The 16,945-nt window shown below is 37.9% G+C and overlaps 4 protein-coding genes across 6 annotated transcripts in view; 3 read left to right on the forward strand and 1 right to left on the reverse strand.

The window, feature by feature from the left end:
- The first annotated feature begins 557 nt into the window (after positions 1–557).
- Positions 558–2,303, forward strand: LOC111447163 (protein WHAT'S THIS FACTOR 1). Its single transcript, XM_023086184.1, has one exon. The coding sequence runs from the start codon at positions 937–939 to the stop codon at positions 2,209–2,211; it is 1,275 nt and encodes a 424-aa protein (XP_022941952.1). The 5' UTR covers positions 558–936; the 3' UTR covers positions 2,212–2,303.
- Positions 2,304–2,493: 190 nt separating this feature from the next.
- Positions 2,494–6,162, reverse strand: LOC111447161 (uncharacterized protein At5g49945-like). The gene is made up of 3 exons (XM_023086183.1): positions 5,072–6,162; positions 3,174–3,377; positions 2,494–3,091 (listed from the first exon to the last, which is right to left on the reverse strand). Exons 1-3 carry the CDS (start codon positions 6,089–6,091, stop codon positions 2,861–2,863), a joined length of 1,455 nt encoding a protein of 484 aa, XP_022941951.1. The 5' UTR covers positions 6,092–6,162; the 3' UTR covers positions 2,494–2,860.
- Positions 6,163–7,073: 911 nt separating this feature from the next.
- On the forward strand, positions 7,074–8,364 carry LOC111447889 (cytochrome c oxidase copper chaperone 2-like). Of its 3 annotated transcripts, XM_023087263.1 has the most exons (3): positions 7,111–7,212; positions 7,310–7,372; positions 7,803–8,364. In XM_023087263.1, the coding sequence occupies exon 3, from the start codon at positions 7,858–7,860 to the stop codon at positions 8,080–8,082; it is 225 nt and encodes a 74-aa protein (XP_022943031.1). In that variant the 5' UTR covers positions 7,111–7,212; positions 7,310–7,372; positions 7,803–7,857; the 3' UTR covers positions 8,083–8,364. The 3 variants fall into 3 exon arrangements, 2 of the variants coding, with proteins under 2 accessions (XP_022943031.1, XP_022943032.1); XR_002711334.1 differs by lacking the exon at positions 7,310–7,372 and having other exon boundaries at positions 7,074–7,212; positions 7,803–8,341; XM_023087264.1 differs by lacking the exons at positions 7,111–7,212; positions 7,310–7,372 and adding an exon at positions 7,379–7,724.
- Positions 8,365–15,997: 7,633 nt separating this feature from the next.
- Positions 15,998–16,945, forward strand: part of LOC111446920 (3-deoxy-manno-octulosonate cytidylyltransferase, mitochondrial) — a 3,840-nt gene continuing 2,892 nt past the window's right edge. Inside the window, exon 1 of the mRNA XM_023085846.1 lies at positions 15,998–16,313. Coding sequence (XP_022941614.1) covers positions 16,071–16,313 — 243 coding nt within the window. The 5' untranslated portion in view covers positions 15,998–16,070. The remainder of the gene's footprint in view (positions 16,314–16,945) is intronic.

Here is a 16,945-nt window from a genome sequence, read left to right on the forward strand (position 1 = left end):
TGGAAAGTGTGACACTCTAGTTCGGATTCGCTTTTCTAGAGGGTTCCAGAGATAAATTCAAGGTTCTGAGGTGCCACTTACCTATCTAGAGAGTTCCATAGGGTTCTATAGATAAATCCAAGGTTATGAAGTGCCACTTACCTGTCTAGGGGGGTTCCATAGATAAATTAAAGGTTATGAGATGACACTTACATGTTTAGAGGGTTCCATAGATAAATCCAAGGTTCTGAGGTGCCACTTATTTATCTAGAGGGCTTCATAGATAAATCCAAAGTTGTGACACCTTGGTTAGGATTCGCTTTTTCTAGAGGGTTACATAGTTTTCCAAACTTCTCAAATAATTCATACATCCGTGAAAAACGAGGAATACACGAAAACGGTGTCAAAAATCGGGGTTAGAACGGGTGAAATACTCAAAAGGGGCCAAACCGGCCCAATAAAGCTGGGCCGGGCCGGGCTGGCTACTGCCCCGGGTCGGGCGCCCGTGGTGGGCTAGGCGGGGCGCAGGCCCGCAGGCTGGGCCGCTCGAAACGCAAGCTGAGGTGTAGGCCCGCGCTGGGCGCGAAACCCTCGCCTTCCCCGATTGCCTTCCGCTTTCGCTCACCTCTGCGTGCTCGCCGTCGCCTTCCCTTTTGGTTTCGCTTCCGTTTTCGTTTTCTTTCTTTGCAACTTCTTCTCCACTCCCTAGGTCTCACCAAGCTCAATCGATGCACTGCTAACAGGTTAGGAACGAGTGTTCTTCTCCGACAACGTGGGTTCTGGTCTCGCTCTAGCCACTCTTCCTTCTACAACACCAAGCGTCTTGCCCTCTCCGAGCGCTCAACCGCTGTCGTTCGCCGCCTGACTCGTTTGTACTTGTCGGCGGCGAGAAGCGTACTTTTATTTTTATTTATTATTATTATTACCCGCCAGGTATTACAATATTAATCTCACTTTATGATTCTCGGAGTTACAAGAGCCCCTCATCGTTTGTGCCAGACTCGTGCTTTTGTTGATGCAAAGGTGAAATGGGTTAGAGATCCATACCTTGATTTTGTTGTTCAAAGAGAGGAAAATCTCAGACAAGTAATCTCCCTCAAGAATCTAATAGTTTCGAGTCCTTTTAAATCTGTCCCACTTTCCTCTGTCTCTTTGATGAGACAGAACCTCAAAGTCCCCACTACTTCAATCTCTAAGTTCTTGCAATTGTACCCCTCTGTTTTCATCCAATTCCAGCCTAGTCTTGGCCTCCATCCTCATGTCAAGCTCACCTCCCAAGCTCTAGCTCTCCACAAGGAAGAATCAACCATTCATAACTCTCAACCACATAGAGACGACGTCGTGAAGAGGTTAGCGAAACTATTGATGCTCACAGGGGCTGGAAAATTGCCCCTGTATGTCATTGAGAAGCTGCAATGGGATTTGGGTCTACCCTACAAGTTCATTCCAACACTTCTTGCTGATTATCCTGAATATTTTCAGGTTTGTAGTGTGAGAGATTGTTCAACAGGTGAACAAACTCTTGCATTGGAACTACTTTCTTGGAGGGAAGACCTTTCAGTCTCTGAACTGAAGAAGAGGCATTCCTTGGAAGGCAATGGTTGGAGAAGGAATGGAATTCACATTGCATTTCCAATGAGTTTTCCTAGGGGTTTTGATTTGGAGAAGAAGGTGCTGAATTGGGTGGAGGAGTGGCAGCGTCTGCCCTACATTTCACCCTACGAAAATGCATTCCATCTAGCACCAAACAGCGACCAGGCTGAGAAATGGACCACCGCAGTTCTTCATGAGTTGCTTTACCTTATGGTCTCAAAGAAAACCGAAAAAGAGAACATCTCCTGCTTGGGAGAGTATTTGGGGTTCGGTTCTAGGTTCAAGAAGGCCATAGTTCATCACCCAGGTATATTTTACGTCTCAAACAAGATCAGAACACAAACTGTGGTTCTCAGAGAGGCTTATAACAAGAACTTTCTGGTAGAAAAGCACCTTTTGATGGGCATGAGGCATCAGTACATTCGCCTAATGAACAAAGCTGTAAGGAGACCTAGACCACGCATCATATTAGCTTCTTCCAGAGATAAAAGACAGAATAATCCATCTGCCAACAAAGAACCTAAGAGAAATGCTAAAGCAAAGCTGGAAGAATCCAATGTGTATTTTCAGCCATCGGTTGAGGAAGACGATCATCCATGCAGAGTGACTGAGTTGCAAAATAATGCATTTCATGAATGAAAACTATACTGTTAAAGCCTAAATGATCAAACATGGTCTGGCTTCTGTTATAAGTTTTTTTCTTTAAGTGCATCAGAGATTATTTTCTTGCAGAGGCCCAGGTGAAACTCCATAACTACGGAGTTGCAGTTGTAGGTTACCATATAGTTTAAGTTGGTTATTCCACATCAGTAAGGAGAAAGAATGGTGGAAGCCACAACAGAATTGGTTAGCATTATAATGATGAGAGATAGGTCACACATTTTTACCTAAACTAGTTTAAAAATACAAACAATATGATCGTCTAAAAAGGGGGCTTATAATTCACCAGGGAGTAAAGTTCTAATATTACATTTCAGTAAAATTCCTATTCAGCCAGATCCCATCAACGACTGAAAGGCCACCACAAATTGGAAACTAAAAGAAAAGAAAAAGAAAAGAAAAGAGGTTTAAATTAGCAAAAAAGGAAAGCTAGTTTCTATGGACCTGTTATTATGGCATGATGAGATAGTGTAGTGCAATCTAAAGGTACATGGTCCACTACCCTGATAAGCAAAATTTCAATGAAATCAGGAATCCCAGCTAAGCAGCTCTGAAACAACATTAGAAAACCAGGTGAAGGGGTCTGAGTTCTCGACCCGTGAATAATGCATTGGAAAAAATCAACTCATTAACGTGTGCGGCTCATCTTTATCTTTGGCATTGCTTTCTTCATCTGTTTCGCACGGTCTTTCGCCTCTTTCCGTCGAAGAGCCTCAGCAGTTAACTTGGCCTCAGCCTCTTCCATCAGTTTCTTCTTCTCTGCCTTCCTCTTCTGCAGGGCTTCTTGCCTAGCATTTTGAAGCTCTCTGTATGCCTCTTGAGCAGCCTTCGACCTTGCAGCATCGGTTTTTGAGCGGGCCTGGATGAGCAACAATTAGAATTTAGAAAAAACTGAACAGATCTCCAAGTTTCTCATGTCAAATTGTATCAGCACATATTACCTGTGAACTGAGCTTGTACCGTCCAATGACGTCGATGTAATACGGTACAAGAGCTACCAGATGAGAAATGTCAGACATATTGTTTGCATCTGGGAGAGCAAACTTAAATAACAGCATCTTTTTGTGCATGCCTGGAAGCTGATCCGAGAAGTGCATTGAGATGAAGTACTTCCCAAATTTCTCAAAGGATTTTTCACCAAAAACCTGCAGAAATTAACTGAACTTCAAATTGCACGTTTGCGGAAAGGAATAAAGAAATTTACTGGAAGTTTTGATTAGATCATGTTAATCGAGCATGAAGGCGTCCAACAAGGAAATGCTGTGCGCAAGGACGGCAAGTTGCATAGCAGCAAAGATGTGATGGAATGAATGAAGCTACTCAACAAATATAGAAGAAATTACGCGTAAGGAATTCCATTTTCTTTATATTTTCCCTACCCCAAAAATTCCTTGCTTCCACATGGAATACGCATCACTAGAAAAAGAGCAAAATACAGAAAATCCATGACCAGACATAAGACACTACACATTGTGCAGAGCATTGCATGAACCATTTTCCGTGAGTTCTAATTATTTCATACCTTTCTGTCTTCACATCGACTGACTTGAGCCCCTCAGAACTTATATTAGGGCTCTACAGTCTCACTCTACCTCAAACATAATTCTTTTAGCTGTGATGTTCCAATAGAAAGTCTCACTATCCCACAAGCAACTCGCCTGTTAACCCCTTGTTTTCACTGTTGCTAACAGCATAAATTAGAGCGGACTTTATACTGAAACCCCAAAGCCACATAAAAGGAAGGGCAAGGGTAAACAAAAAGCACAAGATGGAAGGAGCACAATGGAGACTTCTCAACACCCATAGGAAAGCAGTATAGTGTGCAGTACTTCAAACCTCCTCCCCAAGACACAGCCTTATCCTACAAAACCTCGAGATTCCCCTTAAACCGACGGAACCTAAGCACTGCAACAAAGATGGCTTGCACAAAAGGCCTCCCACTCATTGAAAAATCTCAAAAAGACATTCCCAATCTCTTGACTCAGCGCCAAACTAACACCAAAAGAATGCCCAATTAAAGTCGTGAAAGGGCATTGACAAAACCAATACAGTTCTAATCCTCATAATAATTCCTACAAAGCATGCACGACTAAGTTGTAAGCACTGCTAGAACTTTCTTAGGGATAAAAAATAAAAATAAAAAATGAAGAAAAAAATGCCTATATAATCAGTCCAAACCCAATGATCAATCAATTCGAGCTAATAATAGAAAACTCATGGGCGTTGAAAGGGTAGTGACAGAAGTGGTTGTAATAATATTCATCGATGCTAGTAAACTCATTCATATATCTCCACTCTTCTCTGATCTAGCAATAAAACGTGTTCCATGCTTTTAGTCAACAGATCATGTTATCCCTTTGGTCCAGACAGTGTAACAAATAAATTTCACTCTCTGAGTTGGGATCCATGAAAGCGAGAGACATTGGGAAAGAACTTTGGTCAGACTTAGAAGATCCAAGATCTTATTAGTAGTACCATCAGAGTAAATCTTGTCCACATAGAACAGGAAACTCGAAGACTTCACTCCACCTCCAAAGTAGAACAATCAAACATACAGTTGCTTAATACCATAAGGAAATGTACAATGTAGAAAACACGAGCAAAGAGTATCGTGAAAATAGACAAAATGGTTACATTTAAACGTGGGGTCGCTATCATGAAGTATAAGGACAGGAAAATAAACAACTCAAGCAAAAAGCAGCCGAAACATCAAGTCAGGACCTTTAAAATTGAGAACTCAGACATCAGGTGGTTTAGCAATAAGCATTCAGCAAAATATTTACTAATCAGAACAAAACAACACAATGGAAGTCATCTGAAACAGAGAAAAGTTACCAACCTGGTCAAGAACAGCCTCTGTGATCAAATCAGATGCAACCTCCTTCGATTCTGTAATTACGCTCAACTCTTCAGGGACCCATTTTCTACCACTGGGAGTCGTCAAAATCCCAGCAAACCTTTGCAGATCCTTCAAATCCTTTTGCATTCCTTTGGCAGCTTTCTTTCTCGCCACAGCAAAGATAATATGATCCATCGCGTCATCATTCATGTAGACCTCGAAGCTAATTTCATCCTTACACGGCACCACCATATTATACATCCTCGAGATCAAATCGTGTCGGCTCTTCAACTCCATTGTTGCCAACAACCCTTGGCAACACCTCCGCCCGCTAGCATAGAATTTGAAGACATTCTGTCCCTCTTTCAACAGCAAAGGCGAATCCTCACCTTCCCCTACACCCAACAGACTGAAGTTCCTCTCAAAAATGGAGTCCTTGGTCGCGAATTTCGCAGCCCACGACAGCGCAATGTTCTCGTTCTCGCGCTTCCCTGTAAAATAGTTGATCAAAAAAATAACCAAGAAAGACCCGCACGCAATTTCAACAGCATATGACTTCGGTGCATTCGCAGTTTTGGGAATCGAAGAGGCAGGTTTTGGATCAGCGTTCGAATTGGAGGAGGCTGAGTCCTCCGCAAATTTGGAGCTCTGTTGTACCGGTTCTTGTGGTTGTTCTATCGGCAAACCTTCGAATTCGTCCTCGTCCCAGTAAGTAAAACTGGTCGGAGAAGGCTTCGGAGAATCGGAGACAGACGGTGGAGATTGAGGATTCGATGGCTCGACTACCGGATCCGATACATCAGAGTCGCGATCCGGCGAAGAAAATACGACGGATTCGGGTTCCGACTTGGTGAGAGGAGGGGGACGGAGGGGGAGAGAAAGGTCGTCATCTTCAAGGTCGTCGACCTCTGGTCCGAATCCTTCGAAGTGGGAATCAGCAAGAACATAAGTGTGAGAAAGAGAGAGAAATAGGAGAGGGAAAAGGAAGAAGGGGATCCAGAAGGAGGTTAGCTTCGCCATGGCTGATTTTGCTCTCTCTGGTATCTGAGGGAGACAGAGGAAGAGAGGCAAATGAGAGCATGGCAGATGAAGGAGGTGGTGGAGTAGAGTGGGATTTCAGTCACTGTTGGGCTCAGCTGACTCAACTAAAAAATTGCGCTCGGCCCAACTTAAAATAGGTCCGGCCCATTTAAATGGAGATATTCATGTAGGATAACAACAAATATCTAATAAATAATTAAAAAAAAAAACTGATAAGTTACCATTTGAAATTATAATTAAAAAACATCAATCTCATTCATAATATAGGTTTATCTCTCCCGGTAATCATAGATTTATCTATTATAAGAATACTATAAATAAGACTATATGCAACCCAATGGTTGGATTCACATCTTCTAGCTCATTCGAGATTATCTCAACCATTGACGTCATATGTCTATTCTAACAATTGATATTATATCGTCTAGCTCATTTGAGTTCGTATCTCAACCAGATGTCTCGTGACCTACTCAATGATTGATTATCCATAATAACTAACTCCTCTGAGCTTATTTTGATTATTGGTGTTACACGTCCTACTCTATAACTGGTTTATGCTTTCTAGCTCCATTGAGTTTATCCCCAATTATTTCTATTATATGATCTTTCTTCTATGAGTTTGTCCTAATATCTGAATATACTCAAATTCATGTAATCTAGTTATGTCTTTTGCTATCCCTAGTTAAGGATTCATATTATAGAACGATGAGGCTTGACCTCGGAATCCATCCAACTTTGTCACTTACGTGCCCGTGTTCTCCTTACTATTCACATTGTAAATCTCATTTTCAAGCAACGAGAATGATGAAGAACGATCAAGTGAGCTATGAGTTTATTTATTATCTCATTATGGAAAAAATAAAATATAATAATTGTCATAATTATCGTATTTTCTCCATTAGAGGCCCAGGCCCAGGCCCAGGCCCATATTAGGAAACTCGCGCGTCCCACTTTTGAGCCCTAATTGACATTTATTTCCCCTATTGGTCTGGAATCTTACTACTTTCTCAAATTGCTTTGCTTTGACGCTGTCCAAATCCCTATTCGTCGTTCTTCGGCTCTGGGTTTCTCCAGGATCTTCGGCGTGCGGGGTGCGAAAGGTAAGCTTCGAATTTCTCTGCTTCTTGGTCTCCCTACCGCTTTCTTGCACTTCCTAGCTGGACTGGTCGCCTTGTCTTACTATTTTTTTCTTTTCAGTAAACATGATTATTCCGCTTAGTTTTCTCTTTCCGATTGATTGGTTCGGTTGTTTGATGGAAGGTCGATCAAGATTTTTTTTTCCTTCTGGAATGGTTGGGTTGGGGTGTTTTGCATGTGTGTCACTGGCGAAGAGAGTTGTTGTGGAGGTCTCTACTTCTGGTTTTTTATTGGATGACTTTCTTCGATTGCAAGTAAAGAATAAAATTTGGGTTTTGAAGGATTTTATGATTTAGTAGCCGGTGATTAAGTAAGAGTATAGTGATTCGGTTGGGGTCTTTGGATTGATGAATGGTTTCTACTTCTATATATATATATATATATATATATCCCCTTATTGGAAAACTTTCTCTGCTTAACCAATAGTGGAATTTTGTTTAGAAAGCATAACATGATTCAGTTTGCCTGTGATCAAGTAAGATTTTTTTTACCCATAAGCCTTCACTATGATCTAATAATTCGATGCTCTTCATTTTCAATCTTCTGCTTGCAGCTTTCAGGATTTCATTGCCTTTTCCTTAAGACTGCATTCCTTGAGAAATTGTGACATGGGTGGGCTACCTGTTGGAAATTCTTCTGAGTCCAAACTTGAGCAGGGATCAGCCGTGGTTAAGTCTACCCCAGATGGAAAACCAAAAAAGAAGATTTGTTGTGCCTGTCCTGATACTAAGAAGCTAAGAGATGAGTGCATTGTAGAACATGGTGAAGAATTCTGTGGTAAATGGATTGAGGCTCATCGTAAGTGTCTTCGTGCAGAGGGGTTCAATGTCTGAACTTGATAAGCCAATCATATGAATTATTTGATTTTCTGCTAGTGTACAATTTACCATTTGAGGTATACATAGATAACAGAGAAAATTGAGAAATAAAGTGAGCGAGAGAGTAGGCATAGCCAAAGCTGCAGTGCAGCAAGTGCAATTTGGCTGCGTATTTTTGTTGACTTGGGCCTTTGTTCATGTATTAACTTCCTCCTGTTATTCATAATTTCTTACTATCTCTTCTTTATTTGATGCCCAACAAATTCTGTATCAATATCATGTGTTCTAAATTTGTGATTCTCGCCTGATGTTGAATTGGTGGATCTGAAGTTTTGAACATCGAATATTGTAATAGTAGACTTATAGTGATTAATTCTTGTATTATATCAAGGTAAGATAACCACAATGGGTTTGTCCGAGTCCGATAGAGAAAGGACAAGGTCTTAACGTACATGTCTGATGTCTTTTGAGGTCAAGTGGTACACTTGTTAGAGTTTCTCTCAAGGCCGGTGATTTTGGGTCCTCAGGCATTCCTGCCTTTATGTATCATCATAGCATCTGCTAATAGCTTGTTTTTTCATCCTTTATTTTCTGAGTGTAAAAGATGCAATTGACATGTTTTTGGATGTTATTAATGAGTTGTTGTTGAGAAGATACGGTTTCCTACCTAAGAAAAGAGAATAAATAAAAAAATGGCCAAGACGATACTGTGGTCTGTGATGCACTATGTATTCTGGGCTTTATTTGAATCAATTGTTTGCCAGGTTTACTATTTTGAGGAAATTGTTCCATTTGGTTTGTGGAGTTCTATAGATTTTGTTGTATTACACTACTCTTAGAAGTATTGAAGCACTTCTAGATTGTTTCCTCTTTGTAATTTGTAGTCAAATTGAATCAAGGATGAAAAGAACCACAATAAAAATGGAAGGAGAGGGAGAGTGTACTAGTATATAACTTATCCATTAATAGTTAACCCATGGCCACAGAAGTGACCAGCATTACATGACTATGGATGAAGAACAGAAGTAGATATTATTCGTAACACACCTCTAGCTAAGCACAGAGGTTTTGAACATAATAGGACACATTTCAAACACAGCTACATTATTCCTGGCTTTATATAACTGTGTTAATGGAAACAACAGGTGTATGTGTTCATTTGCCGCAGTGGCAGTCCTTGCAACTGCAGGGGTTGCAGCTGCACTTGTCATTGTGCTCGGCCGCTGGGACGTCCATGTCTATGGCGTCAAAGTAGCTGCAGAACCAAGAGATTCATTGTTAGATGCCAGGTACTATCAAGCACTTTTAGTTAATAACTTGTTGAGATTTCTTTTGTCTCTGCTCCACTCTTTTTTTTCTAAATCTAAACATACTTTTGTTTACACCCTTTGAATTTGAGTTTTTCATGAAAAAAATGGGCTCTAAATAATCTGTTTTGAAGAAGGTATATGCCCGATGAGCTGAAAAAATTACCTCTTCTCATTCTCCATGATGACAGCGCCATAGCTGTTCCCTTTTTTCCTGTCATTATAGAGCACGTCATTAACATAGAAATGAATTCGAATATGCAAACTTTTCAATCCTTTTTTTTACTAGTAATTTTTTAGTTTTGATTTGGTCATACTGTGAAGGAAAAGAAAGAAAAAGTGGTTTTATAATTATCTTATTTGCAGCGACACTATAATTTGGATTCGAACTCTTAGTTTCACCCCAATAGAGTTTATTGCCCCTTCTGCTTCCCTTTATAGCATCAAACAAACTGTCATAATTGGGAGGGCAACCAAGGACCATATTGACAGACTTGCTATATTAAGACAATTTCTGAGAGGGCAACAGAATCATAGCTTTGAGACAAGCAAGCTCTTGATGAGATTTGCTGCGAAGTTCGTAGGAAAACAAAAAAAATACTTACACGCAGTTGCTGCTGTCGGAGCAGTCGCAGTTGCCGCACTTGCCTGACATGGTGTAGAAGCTAGAGAAGTTGTAGGAGAACGAAAAACTGATAGCTTATGGAACTTTTTTTGGCTTATGATCTCTAAGTCTCGAGTATGGCTGTGTATTTATAGTGCAGGGCCATGGCGTTGGCATTGGCAAGGAGTGGCCGAGATGAATGCCAAGTATGGGAGAAGCACACGCCTCTTCTGAACTGTCCAAAAGAATCCGAATCATATAGGTCTGCCTTTCTATCCTTCTCTAATGTCAACTTCACTTTTCTTTTCTATTTTTCTTCTGTAAATTGGGAAATCTGGAAATAACATTCTTAGTGCATTTGAAATTTGATCATATGCCCCTGAAAAAGCTGGTTAGTGAAGTTCCTGTCTGCTTAATAGAATATCATGAAACTTTTAGTTTGTTTGATTTCAAGATTCAAGCTTTGGCCTTAATTTGTTGATGATAATATGTTGATGAATAATTTCTTCCAAATGTTATGAAACCCATCAAAATACATTCTGTCTTCTTTTTTCATTGCTTTCCTATCCAATCTCTTTTTCCTGCTTTTGAAAAGAAGTTGGATTCTACATGACATGGAATAGAATAGGAAAAAAAAAGTGGTAACAGTGACATAGTTGAGGCTGAAATTCAGCTCTTATTAACAACAACGACATAGACATAGCTAATTCAATTGATTTACGGTCCTAATCTAGATTTGTTATATTTTTATCATGAAAGGAGGTGAAGATTGATACGACATGTGCAATTTTTTATGAAAAATATTATTATTGTTCAAGTCAAGTGCTAAGAATCTTATTTTGTACTTCGTTTTCATGGATAGTATTCACCAAAATGAAATGACACTATTAAGATTCTTCATTCTCTTTTGATGTTCTATCCTTGCTTTATTACTCGTTTTCATGGAATCTGATCAAGATGGTTTTGGATTCAAAAACTTGCATAAAATGATTCAAACTCACCGCTAGCAGATACTGTTCGCTTTGGTCTGTTAAGTATTACCGTTAGTCATGACTTTGAAAATGCGTTTACTAGAGAGGTTTTCGCACCCTTTTAAGGAATGTTTCGTTCCAAATCGAGGTGGATCTCACAATCCACTCTCTTTGGGAACCAACGTCTTCGTTGGCACATTGGTCGGTGTTTGGCTTTGATACCATTTGTAACGGTTAAGCCTACAACTAGTAGATATGTCTGTTTTGGTTAGTTACATATTACAGTCAGCCTCACGGTTTCAAAGTTCAAAATACATCCAATGGATAAAGGTTTCCACACCCTTATAAGAAATATTTCGTTCACAGTTTCAAAATACATTTACCTTTGTAAGAAATATTTCGTTCTCTTTTCAACCCATGTGTGAATCTCACAATTTTAACATCATTAAATGAATGGTTGAGCTTGCGTGAAAATAATGGAATTCTATATCTAAAATGTCACTACTTGAAATCATGAAATCATGGATTGTTATGCTATTAATTTTGTATAATTATGATAAATTAATTTATGATTCATAAATGTATAGTTTTAATTGGATAAATAATTATAAAAAAACCTTTTTTTTTTCCACTAAATTATTTCCTGTCTTGTTGTTAATAGTTTTAATAAATTCAATTTTCATCTTAAACGATCAAATTAGATCCTGAAAATCACCCTAAACTCACTAATATCAATAACATTAAAACTTTCCAAATTTAAACTTGATTAATTGACAAATTAATTAATCAATAACTTCACAAAAACTCAAATTTTAACAAAATTAAGCTCTAAGGTTGTTTTGTTTTAATCTTATCAGTTTTATATCATATATACATGTGGTTGAAATTTCAATTTTCTATTTAACAAGAACATGACCTCATGAAACCCTTTAATTAAAGAGACTCATTTTAAAACTAAACCTGTAATTTAATCTTAATGTTTATAGCTTTTTGATAAAGAAAGCATTCTAGAAACTTTAAATTCATTAAAAAAAATATTGAATACAGTTGGAACACTTTAACCCAAGGTACTTAATTAGAATTTGAGTTTGGAGCTTTTTGGTAAAGAAAATAAATAATATTGAATACCGTTGGAATACTTTAACTGAAGGTACTTATTTAGAAACCTACCTCCGTTTAGAAACTAAATTTATAATTTAATCGAGACGTTTGGAGTTTTTTGATAAAGAAAATAAACAATTTGAAAATGATGATTCTAGTGAGTCGTTAAGCCCACCTTATAACTTAGAACTAAACCAAAAACTATCCATTTTTGGATGGGGGAGAGCCCTCCATGGCTTCCAGATATTGGCAAATGGCTATGCATTTGGTTCGAAAAACAGAAACCCCACAAGCCTTTTTTTCTTGTAAATGGTAAATAAACCAAAATTCGTTGAAAAAAACCAATTCTTTTTAGGCCCTAATGGCCTCTCTTCTTCACACAAAACCATTAGAAAACCCAGCAACAAAACTTCACACAAAAAACACATACAACCAATTAAGAAACTCCCCAACATGATCCCTCAAGCCCTTACTACTGTTCCACAATCCAACCCTCCACCTTCAACCCTCCCGTTCCTCACCGCCTTCTCGATCGTCATCGTCATCATCATCTCCATCGTCATCTTCTCCATCCTCGCCTCCTTTTCCATCATCATATTCATCTTCGTCTTATGTCAATACCTAATCGGGTCGACGAACTTAGATGGGCACCATCTTGACGTCGAAGCAGGCGAGAGAAACCAAAACCAAAACCAAACCATGCGGGGTAGAAGTTTGGTATCTCGATACGAAAGCAACATTTGGAGGGAGGCATTGGAGAGAACAATGGCGGAGAGGAAGGGGCGTAGAGCACAAATTGTAATGAAAATGGCAACGAGGGTGAGGTATGGCAGCTCGGAGGTGGCGGCGAAATACACCGATTGTGCAATATGTTTGGAGGAGTTTGAGAATGGCGAGGATTGCCAGATTTTTGTCGTGTGTAAACACATTTTTCATTACTCTTGTATTCAACGTTGGCTTAGGAGGAACCTGACTTGTCCTATTTGTCGTTCTCCTATTGCCAATCACAACAACTGCTGACATTTCTCATTATCCACATTTAATGTAAATATTTCAAACCATTGTTAACAATAGTGTTTATAAAATAGAGTTTTCGATATCAAATAATTTTACCATGGGTTAAATTTCTTGTTCGATATCAAATAATTTTACCATGGATGAAATTTCTTGTTGAAGTTATAATATTTTAATTAGTTGAATTACGTGGAACATAATCACGAGTCGATCTTGAGATTGAAGCTAATTTATTTTCCGAATCTTACTCATAGAACTCAACGAAATCTTTAAAAAAATCCAACCCAAATCATTTTAGAATACATACAAATTTGAAATCGAATTTTCTATAAGAGATTTGAGTATTTAACCTTCATTTAGGTTGCAAAATACACGTATCCTAAAGCTAAGGATAGGAAGACGTACCCTTTTTTCGATCGTTTCTTCGTTGGTGACTATCGAATGATTTATGTATATATCTCTGCCTATATATTAAATTTCAAAACTAATGGTATGACATTTTAAAACACATTGCAAATATCACAACTTAAATATTAATTAACTATATTCTTACTATTTCACTAATTAACTTATAAAATCATCACAATAAATCATAGAATATCTTGATTAACTCGATTGGTACAAATCAAGGTATTCGTGCATTAAATTGGGTTGAAAATTACTTTTCAAATAATTAAAACATTATTTTAAAGAGATATTAGAAAATAAGTAATAGAAGAATAATTATAAAATTAAATAAATAGACCTATATATAATTTAAAATACATATTTTTAAATGAACAGTTGGTTTGGTTCAACTCAATCTAGTTTTAGAAAAACACTTGAATTAATTTAATGGGGTGATTCGATCAAAAATATTATCGCAATATTCTTAAAATGGGTTTAATAGTTGTTCATGTTATTGTTAGCTTAACAAAGAAACTTTCAAATAAAAAAAAAAAAAAAAAAAAAAGGAAACAACAGAGTTTGTTATATGCCATCTCAGTTATTATTGAAACTCAATTTCTTGTTATGTTTTTAAAAACCAAATCAAATAAGTCGTGATTGTGAGCCATGATTGTTCATCAACGCCTCATTTTCTCGTCCCATTTTCCTTAATTTTCCCAGCATCCAAACAACACAACAGATGCCCATAATCGTGCTCTTTGGGTTTGTCTTGACAGTTCTCGTGTTATTCTCCTTCTTCAGCTTGTGTATCTACATCTGTTTCCAATGCCACACTCAGGGCTTCATAGGCGCCACCCAAACCCACCGTGACAGTGGACACGGCATGGCGACGAGGGCGGCGACCAGGGCGGCCACCGTGAACCCTGAGGAATTGAATCATCAGACTCATAGGGTGATGGAGAAACTGACGATGCCATTGGTAGATTATGGTTGCAAGGAGAATGATGGGGAAGTAGCGTCGTCGGAGTTGAACGAATGTGCGATATGCTTGGAGGCGTTTGGGAACAGAGTTTCGTGCAGAGTTTTCCCTAATTGCAAGCATATGTTCCATACGCATTGCATTATAAAATGGTTGGGGATTAATCTAACTTGTCCCATTTGTCGAACCCACTTGTAACCTGACCGGCGTATTCATTCGTTTGGTTGGGTTGGATTGAGTTGCGTTTAATTCTTTTCTCGTTGCTGATCAAAGATGATCAGTCTACGACTCAATGTTCTTCGATAAAATTTGTTTTTTTATAGCTATATTCTTGATCAATCGTTTTTTCTTCTAACACAGATTAATTAATCGAGATGACATGAAGATGGAAATAAGTCAAACAACGACCATTTTATTTACATGTTTTTAGCCATCATGTGATATGTTTGAGGTTCATGTTGAATTTTTTCTTTTTCAAGTTATGTTTAGATGAGTAAGTTTACCGGGGCAGTTATATATTGCACCTTAATCATTTCATTGACAATTAGTTCATGATATTCAATTATAAATTAAGTCTCATTCCCGACCAAGAGAAGGTGGAGCCTCATTGTTCAAGTCTTGATATCATTTGTAACCGTCAAAACCTACTGCTAATAGGTATTGTTGGCTTTGACCCATTACGTATCACTGTTAGCATCACGGTTTTTAAACGTGTCTAGTTGATACAATACGTAAGGGGCCAAAGAGGACAATATCTACTAATGGTGGGTTCGGGTTGTTACCAATGATATCAAAGCTAGACATTGGGTGATGTGTCAGCATGGACGCTGGTCTCTAAGGGAATGGATTGTGAGATCTTATATCAGTTGAAGAAGAAACAAATCATTCCTTAAGGTATGGAAACTCCTCCTATTAGACATGTTTTAGAAATGAGAGGTTGACAACAATACATAACAGGTCAAAACGGACAATATTTGTTAGCGGTGAACTTAGACTGTTACAAGAACTTATTCATCAACTTTGTCTACACGAGAAATCATGAATTTAGCTACAAAAGTGTCTCACCTATACAAATTAAGGGACAAACGCTCATAGACAAGCCTAATAAAGAGAGATTAAATGTTTCATAGGCTAATTTTATGTAAGCTCAAGGTATAAAATATTCTTACTCGTGCGTCCCTATATAAAATATTTGGATCAAATCATTCATAACAATTACAGTCTGTGTCATACCAATAGTATGTTTAGAATAAGATATCAACTTTATTCATGTACTAATTATAATAATAATTTCCATCATCGGTCTCTTTTTATAAATTTTAGAAATAGATTTTAGACTCTTATAAAAAAAAAAATTATTTAGCTATTATTTTTTTCTAAATAGTAAGAATTCATTTTAAGATTTATTTCTAATTAAAAATAGAGTAATAAAAAAGGATGAATATAAATTAAAATAAATTTTCAAAATATAAGAACTAAAATAATATTTTAATTAATCGAAATTTAACGTTTATTCATGAAATTTGTCAATAAAAAAATAAGAAAAGTTGGTTTCAAATAAAGGGGAAAAAAAGGTGGGAACCAACAGCCCAAGCAATCTTGGCATCAGTGCAATAACGAGCCACTCGTAGCGGGAGATCATGTCGGTTTGCTCTTCTTCTTCCTCTTCATCATCAGGCGGGTACCTCGGCAGTGCCAAAGCCTGGATCGTGCATGGGATTGTTGCCGGAATCACAATTGGCGCCGCCATCGGAGCTCGAGCTTATTTGGGTCGATCCAGAAAATTTCGGAGCCGCGTTGTCGGAATCATTCCCGCCCGATTCGCCTCTTCACGGTTCCAGGGGAAGCCTCTCGTTGAGATTCTCGGAAAGCCAATGATCCAGGTTAGTTCAATTGATTATCATTCTCAACTTTATTGTTGGTGCTGTGTCTGGATCTGTCCAGTTCGATTTATACCGCTGGAAATTTTCATTTGTTTCATATCTGATCTGGGTTTTGTTCGTTTCAATTTCATTGTTGATGTGAAAGCTATGCTTTATGCGATGGATCTACCATAAACTATAACTTATATTTTCTTAACTCTTTTAAGTAGGCTTCTGGAGATGAATTAGAGAGGAATTGACAAAATTCCTCCGTATCCATTTGCTTTTTAGGCATTAGAAAATTTGGAAGCTTGATGCTCCATTGTCTTCTCCTCACGGACATCAACAATTTCCTCTCATCAATTTTAGTGGCTTACACATTCCCGAAAGAAGATAAGATCCATTGGCTTCAATTCATCATAGATTTATGTTGACATCTTTAGCTTGAGAGGAAGAATAGAATCGTCAACAATAAAGAAAACTATTCTGATAGTTTCTTAGTGTAAATGTTATGCTTCTTAAAATGTTTACAGTTCAAATACTCTTTGTTTCAATTGGAGAAGTCCTTTCTAGTCTTCTTGTTTCGGGTTCGGCTTTCTTCCCCTATTTTGAAATTTCATATTATTTATACAAAAAAAAAAAAAAAAAAAAAA

This window comes from Cucurbita moschata, unplaced genomic scaffold, assembly GCF_002738365.1.
Source record: "Cucurbita moschata cultivar Rifu unplaced genomic scaffold, Cmos_1.0 Cmo_Scf00009, whole genome shotgun sequence".
Taxonomy (NCBI): Eukaryota; Viridiplantae; Streptophyta; class Magnoliopsida; order Cucurbitales; family Cucurbitaceae; genus Cucurbita; species Cucurbita moschata.